The 9,954-nt window shown below is 53.1% G+C and overlaps 3 protein-coding genes across 3 annotated transcripts; 1 reads left to right on the top strand and 2 right to left on the bottom strand.

Annotated features, from left to right (window-relative positions):
- Positions 1-93: 93 nt before the first annotated feature.
- Positions 94-835, bottom strand: LOC6524702 (protein CutA homolog). The gene has a single exon (XM_002100510.4). The coding sequence runs from the start codon at positions 734-736 to the stop codon at positions 146-148; it is 591 nt and encodes a 196-aa protein (XP_002100546.1). The 5' UTR covers positions 737-835; the 3' UTR covers positions 94-145.
- A 232-nt stretch (positions 836-1,067) lies between these two features.
- On the bottom strand, positions 1,068-7,679 carry LOC6524701 (putative vitellogenin receptor). Its single transcript, XM_002100509.3, is given in 6 exon segments — positions 1,068-1,375; positions 1,445-3,873; positions 3,941-6,490; positions 6,561-6,974; positions 7,152-7,521; positions 7,524-7,679. Coding segments are annotated over 6 exon segments (5,958 nt in total). The 5' UTR covers positions 7,548-7,679; the 3' UTR covers positions 1,068-1,204.
- A 1,329-nt stretch (positions 7,680-9,008) lies between these two features.
- Positions 9,009-9,781, top strand: LOC6524700 (prisilkin-39). The gene is made up of 2 exons (XM_002100508.3): positions 9,009-9,131; positions 9,289-9,781. Exons 1-2 carry the CDS (start codon positions 9,024-9,026, stop codon positions 9,646-9,648), a joined length of 468 nt encoding a protein of 155 aa, XP_002100544.2. The 5' UTR covers positions 9,009-9,023; the 3' UTR covers positions 9,649-9,781.
- Positions 9,782-9,954: the final 173 nt, after the last annotated feature.

Genomic DNA, 9,954 nt, shown 5'->3' with positions numbered 1-9,954 from the left:
CCAAGCCAATTTTTTTTTGTATAAAAACCTCTACCAAAGAGTGGCAACGCTGAAACATGCCGCCCTTGCAATTTTTAAAAAAATAAACACATATTGCTGTTTTAGATAACCGTTTAATTTCCATTAAATGGATTAAAAATTCAAATTAGTCTTGGCTCTCGACCTTTTTAGGCACCGTCTGTGCGATCCAATCGAGATACGGCGGATTGCCATTTTGGATGGGCAGCGAGATGACCTCGGCGACGCTGTAAGGATGATTCTCGCGGACGAACTTGGTCAGGTCGTCGATGCGGCTGGTGAGTGTCTTGACCATCATCAGGTACTCGGTGTCCTCGGTGATCTTGCCCTCCCACATGTAGATGGAATCGATTTGGGGCACAATGTTCACGCAGGCGGCCAATTTACGCTCGATGATGCTGCGGGCCAGCTTCTTGGCGGACTCCCGATCCGGAGTGGTCACAAATGCCACCGAGCTGCTGCCCGCCTGGTAGGCGAACTGCCCGGCTCCCGAGGATACCTCTGCCGCCGCCGGTTGGTCGCCCATATTGGAGCAGGCACTGGAAATGGGAGTGGAATTGGAGCTGGCGGCACTGGAAGAGAAGCAACTTTCGCGACTGCTCGCTGTGGCAAATGCCGGCGGGACTGCGATGGCGGTGGTGACGCTGGCAGCGATCAACAGGTTGCGCACCAGCGACCAGCGAAAGGGCAAGAACCTTGCACAGATCCGATATTGCATTCAGATGCACTTTGCACAGCGGAAAACAAGACAATAAATAAAGACACAAAAACGATGTGCTACAGCCGGCGGCGTTGCCAGACTGCCTGTCGCTTGGGATGCGCGCTCTGGCTACTTTCCGGCCAAATTCGAATGCGATGTTTTAGGGCTGCTGCGCACGAGCCAAGTGTGGTTAACATAGTAGCAGTTTGTTAGGTTAAAATGCTAACGGTTTTTTTTTTGAAGGAAAATGTAACGGTTAAATATTTAAACTATTTTGAAGAAATTTTAAGATTTTCATAATATAATTTCTTGTTTGGCCCACAAGTTGGCAACGTTAAACGAATACACGTGTTTGAATTAGTTTTTAATATTTAGCCAGCCTTATTAACACCAATTACCGATTAACATTTAAATACAATATCATTTTAAAGCTACAATAAATACATGGATAGTAAACAATAAACGGCTGCAACAGCATTTTCTCATTTACGGCACAAATCGTGCATTCGCATCATCGCCTGCGTAATGTCCCCCGAACTGTCCGCCTGACTTGGCGGCATCGTCGTCCATGTCAGCCACCAGGATGTCCGGCACCTGCCGTCCAACTCCGCCTCCGCATCCACCTGCGCCTCCGTCCACCGAATGTAGGTTGCTTTCCTGTGGATCGGAGGGTAATGGGAATCATCACATACCTTCCGCGGCCTCCTGATCCCCCTGGCTACTTACTCTGGGGCTCTCGAGAAGCAATTCCTGAGCCATCGGATCGCCGGACGCCGCCTGCCGTGGCCGGAGCAATCTCTGTAGCGCATTCGGCACACTAAACTGCTGAGCCACGAACGAGGACGAGGTGGTGGTGGTGGTGGTGAATGTGTCGTTGCTGCCGCGGCTGGATACCGTGCCCGTTTCTGGGGCGAAACCGACTCCTGCCTCGGCGCGTTCGTGCTCCATGAACCCTTTGGTGCCGCTGAGCGTCGCCAGCGGATTCTGGAAATGCATGTTAATGTTGAGATCCGTGTGGCCGCGCTTCCGGTACTGATAGTACATGTACCCCAGTCCGGCGATCAGTGATCCGGCGGCCAGCACGAACAGTGCCATCAGCCAGTGAAAGTGACCGTGCTGCTCCTGCTCCAATTCCAGGCTGTTGACCGCACCTAATACGGCCACCTCATTGCCGGAGCCATGGGGACAACGTTCGCCTTCGGCAACCAGCCGATTGGCGCACATGCACTCGTAACCGTAGTCCGCTTGCAGGCACAGTCCATGGCAGTGGGCATGGCCGCAGGGATGCGACAGCTTCTGTGGCTGACGCGACTTGCCCGCCACCACAATGTCCTGGGCGTTGAGCACATTGAGGCTGATCTTGTGACAGGTACGGGATCCGTAGAGGGCACACTGCACCGCCTCCACGGAGCCCAGGTTCACGATGAACGCGTTATTCTCGTACACACTCAGCCCGGATGGGTGCATCAGAGCATTGGACTTCTGCAGCATGATCTCCGGCCGGCGCAAGGGTCCCATTTTAAACCTATAGCTAATCCTTTCCAGGGTGCGTGTATGCTGGTCCACAAAGTACAACAGCTGCTGATGCGGATCGGTGGTCAGGGCGGTCATAAAGCTTTCACCACGCTGCAGCAGCATATCCCGGCGACTGCCGTCCAGCCGGGCCATGTGAATCTCCGAGCTCGTCTGGCCATAGCCCTCGGTGCGTATGACTATGTAGAAGATCCTGCCGTGGTAGCCATCCACAGCCAGATGCTTCACGTGCTTGGGACTCTTTACGTGCACTATTCTGCCGCACATGCGACCCTCGAAACTGCACGCTTGAATCTCCTGCGCCCCACTCAGCACATATACATTGCCAGTGACCCAATCCACGGAGAGTTTTGTCGGTGTCGGCAGGCCCAATGCCCGCGTTATTAACTTCGTTTGCAGATCGACTTGGTAGACGATGCCCTCGTCCTCGGCGGAAAAGTAACCCATTTGACGGTGCATGTCCACATCGAAACCGGTGATCCGTGAATCGTTCGCCGACCAGGCCACATTGAGCATTACGGGCTGTTCGCTCAGGTTGCGCACTTCGTTGAAGCTGCTGAAGAGCAGCGTGGCGCCGGACTGAAGACTCTTGCAGCTAACCCGATCCTGGCGCAGCATAAAGTCCGCATGGCACTGGCACTGATAGCCGCCGAGGGTATTCTCGCACAGCTGGGCGCATGGCTGCTGCTCCTGGCACTCGTCAATGTCCGAGCAGCTCTTCTGATCCGCGTCCAGGCGATAGCCATCAAAGCAGGAGCACACTGCGCCGGCTGGTGTTGCCCGGCACTTGTGCTGGCACACCTGGCGACCCGAACCGGATCGACAGGCGGTGGCGCACTTGGGTCCCTCGTCGTGGCCGTTGGCGCAGTCCGGAAAATTGTTGCACACCCGCGACAAGTCCACACACTCGCCGTCTTGGCAATCGAAGAGATGTGGCCGGCAGGCGCGACTGGAGGTGCTCCATGGTTGAATTTGACTTTGATTGCGATTGCCCTTTTCCAGTTCGCAGCTCAACTCATCACTGGCGTCGCCGCAGTCCTTCTGACCATCGCAGCGGAACTCCCGCCGAATGCACTGTCGCCCGGAGCGGCACTTGAACTCATAGATGCTGCACACATCCCCGCAGTCGGCCTCATCCTCGCCGCGTGGACACTCGGTGGTGCCATTGCAGCGCACCGCAGACGGCAGACAGATCTTTAGATTGCTCGTGCATTGGAACTGATCTTCCGCGCAGGATATGTTCACCGTGGATGAGTCCGTACCGCAGTTTAGTTCGTCGGACTTATCGCCGCAGTCGTTGTGGCCATCGCACACCAGACTCCGGTCCAGACACTGACCCAGCAGACAGCGGTGCATGTCCGGCGGACAGCTGCGATGGGCGCACTTGTCATGCTCGTCGGATCCGTCGCTGCAATCGATCCGTCCGTCGCACTCCCAGGTGCCCGCTATGCAGGATCCGCTGCCGCATTGGAACATTCCCTGTTCGCAACGCGATGTCGCCTCGCACAGCATCTCGTCGGAATTGTCGCCGCAGTCATTGGTACCATCGCAGACCAGGCTCGAGTCCACGCACTTTCCATTGTCGCAGCTATGCTGATGGACATGGCACTTCTTCGTCTTGTCTGTGAAGGGAGTGTACATTAAATTATTCGCTATAAACACCACTCAAGTGCTTCTCGATTCGCTTACCGAACTTCTCGCAGTGCTGCTCATCCGAATGGTCGTTGCAATCCTTGCGGTTGTCGCATCGTCGCTCCTTGTCGACGCACTGCTCCCCGCTGTGGCAGGCGAACTGGCTGGGCGAGCAGTGAACTTTCGGCTTGCGGCGATGCTCCGCGTCGCAGTTCATCTCATCCGAGTTGTCCACGCAATCGCGTCGTCCGTTGCACCGATGATTCATGGTGAGGCACTCGCCACTGTGGCAACGGAACTCACAGTCCAGAGCTTCCACGCAGGTGCGATTGCCCGCATCACGGTAAACGAATCCGGCCGGACACAAGCAGATCGAGTGGTAGGGACCCTCGCCCACGCAGATGTGCGAACAACCGCCATTCTGCAGCTGACAGGGATGCGATTCCAGGCCGATGGGCGAGCTGGCGGCCAGCGGTATACCATTGGGCATGGCCACGGGCACGTACGGCAGGATGGCAGCGGGATCGCCCTTCTCCATTATATCGATCACCTTTCGGGGTCCCATATTGCTCTTGTGCGTCCAGTAAATCCTTGGCGTGCCCAATTCATTCCAGAACAAATCGTGATGGACCATGGCCAGGCTATAGGGGCGCCTTAGCTTGCCCCGGAATATTTGGCTGTGCGGCACCCTGTAATTCGAGTAGCTAATCCTGCCCAGATCGCTGTCCGACCAGAAGAGCGTTTGGGTCTCATAATCGGTGACCAGCTTGATGTCATCATCGCCCAGATCGTCCTCGAATACATGCACCTGTTCGCCCTTGCCGCTCAGCGGTATCTTGTCGATGTGGCTGTGCCGCTTGGCCTTGAGCACAACATACAGGTAACCCTCTGCGGGCATGACAGTGAGTCCGATGGGCACCTCCTGGCCCGGGAAGAAGCGGATGAGGGCACGATGGCGCGTCTGCAGGGAGAGCACCTCAATCACACCGCGCTCCGTGTCCGCCCAGTAGAGATTCCTGCTCAGATGATCGAAGGCCAGGGCACTCACATTGCCGAGATTGGCGCGGACCAGGACGTTGGTCTCGCGATTTTCTGGCTGAAACTCCAGGATCAATCGCTGGTCATTGTCCGCGATTAACAGGGTGCCATTGATGCGGTTGTAGACCATTTCGTTGATCAAGCAGGGCAGCGTGTATGACTTGCTCACCTGATGGCGGCCAAAGGCGGTGTGCTCGATCTCGAGGAGCACCTGGCCCAGGCCAATGTACAGTCGTTGGCGCTTCTCCATCAGCATGCAGCGCTGCTGATCCGGCGCCAGTCGCATGCCATCCGGACAGGCGCAGCTGTGACCACCGATTTCGGGTTCGGCCAGCAGGCACAGGTGCGAGCACTTGGTATTTTCGCAACCATGTGGCGAGATGGGCTGCTTGGCCGGATGATAGATGTGAACGGCGTAAATGGTGCGATCCTTGGCCAGGATGCGATGATCCTTGCCGGAGAACTTGTGGCAGGCATGCACACTCTTCGTGGCCCAATCTGACCAGTACAGCTGATCCTCGAATATGGCCAGGCCATACGGATGCTTCAGCATGCCGTCCAGCACCGTGCGTCGACCAGTGCCGTCGGGCCGAACCGTTTGAACGCTTCCCAACTTGGCATCCACCCAGTAGATCCTTTGCTGGTGCATGTCCAACGCAATGCCATTCGGCCATTCGATATTGTCGCTGACAATGGGTCGCGACCGACTGCCGTCCATGGATGCGCGCCCTATCATGGGCTTCTCACCCCAATCTGTCCAGAACATCAAGCCCTTTTGGGGCCAAAGAGCCAGTGATCGCGGCTGATGGACATCCTGGGTAACCAGAACGGCACAGTTGAGGCCATCGTGGGAGCAGACGGCTATGTGCCGCATTATGTTGTCCGAGAAGTAGATGTTCTGCGTCAGCCAGTCCACAGCTAAGTCCTCTGGTGCATCCAGGCCGGAGGTCAGCAGGATATCCGCATGCGAACCGTCTCCGTTTGCCTTCACAATGCTCTCCGCTTCGTTCTGAATGTTGGTCCAATAGATGTGGCTGCCATCGTAGGCAACGCCAATGACCTTGCTCAGATTCCCGGCCACCTGGTAGACATGATTACGCACGTTGTCCTCGCGCAGATGCATTCCCATAATCGTCATTTGGGTGGTGTACAGCAGAAGGGGCTGCTGTTCTATGGAGCCATGAACGATGGCGCGACACGTGCGATTATCCTTGTCCAGCAAATAGCCCGCATCACAGACGCATTGATAACCACCCGATGTATTCTCGCATCCCTGGCTGCACAGATCATCTCGCTCCTTGCACTCGTCAATGTCCTCGCACTTGTCCTCGAATTTGGCCTGCCGGAATCCCTTAGGGCAGATGCACTCGGCTCCGCTGGTGGACATCATGTGGCACTTGGCTCCCAGCGGACACTTCTTCGTCTCGCAGTCCGGCTTGGAGTGACAGAACTCGGTCTCATCGCTGCCGTCGGAACAGTCGCTGTGCCCATCACACACTTCGCTCAGGACCAGACAGGTTTCTCGGTTTCGGCACAGGAATTTTCCTTTCTGTGGCTCACATAGATTTACTGAAAGGAAGGATGAACGCATGGTTCAAGAAGATCGTGCTTGGAGTACTCAACAAAGATTGCGACTCACGGCATCCTTTTTCATCGCTTCCATCGCCGCAATCGTCCACGCCATCGCAGACCCACTGTTTTCGCCGCAAGCACCGTCCGTTGGCGCAGAGATGTCCCTCGACGGAGCAGGTGGCCTCCGCCTGCTTGCAGCCGGCCACCTCATCCGACTTGTCAGTGCAATCCACGCGGCCGTCGCACATGAAGTCAATGGGTATACAGGTGCGATCCTGCTGGCACGTGAACTCGTACTTGCTGCAGTTGCGCATGCGATGAGCGGTGTCACCGAATCGGAATCCTGGCCGCACCGGGCAGTTGAGCTCATCCTCGCCGCCGGGACAGTTGTCGATGCCGTTGCACATTAGTTCCGCTGCCAGGCAGGCTCCGTGTGGCTGGGCACACGGGAACCAATGTGGCGGTCGGCACAGTCGGTAGTCTGGATATCCGGTTTGAAATGAAGATAATATGGTAATAATACTATAAGATCGGAGTGAATAACCATTGATTTTCACATGAAAATTGACAAATTAGGAAGATGAGGATATGGTATCTCTAGCTAGGATTGCGTAACCAGCGGAACAGGTCTGCCCTGTCTGAGCCACCCCATGCTCACCGCAGTCCAATTCATCCGAGCCGTCCTTGCAGTCTCCGCGTCCGTCGCACATCTTCGCCTGTAAGATGCAGCCGCCGTCTCTGCACTGGAATTGTCCCGCATCGCACCGCGTGTCCGCAGATCCCGGCGTGCCGGCAGCAGTAGCACCGCAAATGCCCAGGAGCACGAGCAGCGAGATGGCCACGTGGCGTCCATGGATGATCAGATGTGTTCTCTGGCAATTTTCGTATCCACTGGACGGTGAGCCACTGGTGGTGCCACTGGTGGTGCCACTGGTGGTGTGAGCGCGTGTCTGCGAGGTTAGGTTGAATCCTCGCCGGCTGGCGGTCATCTTTGGGCTCTCTACCCGGTTCCTTTGCTCGCTGGGGGGGGCAACTGGTGCTCGGCCTGGCACATGCAACACGAAACACACACAATTTAAATGATGTTTAACACGCAGGACTGGTAAATTGTAATTAAAACGGGGGACTGGGAAACAGAAAGTGTGGCTTGCAGCTTGGAAAGCTGAAAGCGAATTGAACGAGGGAAACCGTTCAGTTCCAATGGACCATGTCGATCGCAGAGCCTTGGAAAAGGACCGTTATTTCAGTGTGACCAGATATGCTCAGTCTTGGCAGCTTTTTAACTGGTATTTAAAACAAAATATTTAGGCGCCAAATTTAAAAACTGAAAACTGTTTATTCGGGTAATTTGTTCTTTGTATTTCTACTATATGATTACAATTGTCACAGTAAAAGCGGACTTTGGCATATAAGCTCACATCAATTTGTTGCAGTGTATGCCAAATAACGCATCTGGGTGGCAACGCCGTTTGTTGGCAATTTAAAAACTTGACCATCAAACTTCGCAAAAGGATTGCACCAAATACAGCGTGATTAATTGCCTGTTCATGATGTCAGCGGTGTCTGGAAATTTTAAAAATCAAATTATTGCAGTGGGAAACGACGGGATCCGAAACAAAAATAAAAACAAAAACAGAAACAGAAACATTTACCCATTTGGATGACCCATTGCAACAATTAATAACGGTTATGCCGCGAGATTTATGAGCAACGACATATAAACAAGACCGAAGCGCTTTGGCTTTAGCTTTGGCTTTGGCTTTGGCCCAACCGCGAAATGTCATAAAAAATCAGAGACAAAACCCGAATTGCTGAATTGCTTAGAAACCAGAAGAGCACTCACAAATTTGTATAATTAAGGCAAAGAGCGAGTGCGAGTTCGACTTCACACGCGGTAGGGGGCGTGGCGCACTCGTAAAAACAAAACTAACGCGAAGCCAAACCCAAATCTGGAAATGCACTTGGAGAAATGAACTGGTACATTTATGAAAGCACTTCATTTTTTTACACTAACAGTTTCGAAAGTTTATTTGAATTCTTATAATAACACTATAATGAAATCGAATTCTATTTTTAAAGCATATTTCCCAACATATTTTATGTTATTCTATATTAATCTTAACTTTTTCCATTGCATTCATATCTGTATGTATGTACATTAATAACAAAAATGTTTTTTTTTATTACTAGATTTTCTTTGTGTGTATGGACTGTATAAGGCGAACGTGGTTTTTCCACGGCCAGACAATTTGGGGCTTCTATGCCGGATGAGTCGTGGGACATCGAACGAGCCGCGCTGACAAGCGAACATGACGAACTTCTCGGAGCAGCTGGGACTTCTATGGGGTCTATATGGGAGTCTACTCTGTCGTCCGGCTGCCTGCTGCCGGCTGCCTTGCCCGTTGAGTAATGGGCCCTGTCCGGCGACATGTCCGCCGCGCCAAGGCGTTCAAATCATCATCAGTTGTAAAGTATCTGCGGTGCACATAGCGATTCACGCTTGCCAGCGTATAAAAACTACACTCGGTCGATGGAACAGCAACAGTTGATCGCCAGCGTCCACCCGGTGCATACACAAGAATACCAATCCCAATCCTTCCAAGGACCACACCGAGCTCACTCAAAAGTTCTCAAAATGGTAAGTGCTCAGGACAGGGAAAAGCACCAATTCGAAAGCAATAGATGTTCTTTGGCTTCATGTCAAACAATTATCTATATTTGATTAGATATCTTATCCATAGGCTAATGATTCCCCATACCCAGTGATTTTTAATACCACGTTTCCAACTCCGCAGCACGCCGTAACCATTCTCGCCATCTTCGCCGCCTCCTTGGCCTGCTGTGCCGGCGATGTGGCGCACTTGTCGCGCAGCTATCTGCCTCCCTTGAGCGGTGGCTACTCCTCCGGTTACTCCTCGTATCCGTCGTACTCGAGCGGATCCGGCTATTACTCGGGCGGCGGCAGCTACGCCTCGCCGCTCATCTCGTCCAGCTACAAGAACTACGCGGTGCCGCAGTACACCACCTATGCCACGCCCTCGCGCACCTACTTGCCGGCGGATGCGGGTTACACCGGCTACTCCGGCTACTCCGGTTACTCCGGCTACAATGGCCTGGACACCAAGTACGGCAGCAATGGTGGCTACGTCTACTAGGCGCTAAGCCAATTTCTTGGGATTACCAGCAACAATGGAGCCAGCAGACAACTGTATTCCTCTAATCTTTTTTTTTCTTGGCTAAGCAATTTTTTTAATGGCTACTAAATATTTTCGAATGCTTAATAACAAATGTCATGGTGTTTTTATTTGGAGAGGGGCTTCCATATTTCTAAATCCCTCATTGAAGGTTTTCAAAGTTGAACATGGTTGGGGCAGTACTATCAATTATAAAGATCCTGAAGAAACTTCTTCGAAAGTCCCGCCATTTTTACCCAACTTTATTAAAATTCCAATAAAGTTTTT

The sequence above is a fragment of the Drosophila yakuba genome, chromosome X (genome assembly GCF_016746365.2).
Source record: "Drosophila yakuba strain Tai18E2 chromosome X, Prin_Dyak_Tai18E2_2.1, whole genome shotgun sequence".
Classification (NCBI taxonomy): Eukaryota; Metazoa; Arthropoda; class Insecta; order Diptera; family Drosophilidae; genus Drosophila; species Drosophila yakuba.
Note: the sequence above shows the minus strand (reverse complement) of the source record. Positions and strands in the feature narration are given on the sequence as shown.

Bases quoted from the DNA above. Each gene is read 5' to 3' on its own strand.
- LOC6524702 (XM_002100510.4), bottom strand. From the start codon at position 736: ATGCAATATCGGATCTGTGCAAGGTTCTTGCCCTTTCGCTGGTCGCTG.
- LOC6524700 (XM_002100508.3), top strand. From the start codon at position 9,024: ATGGAACAGCAACAGTTGATCGCCAGCGTCCACCCGGTGCATACACAA. The intron at 9,132-9,288 runs GTAAGTGCTCAG...CCAACTCCGCAG, and splicing joins ACTCAAAAGTTCTCAAAATG to CACGCCGTAACCATTCTCGC.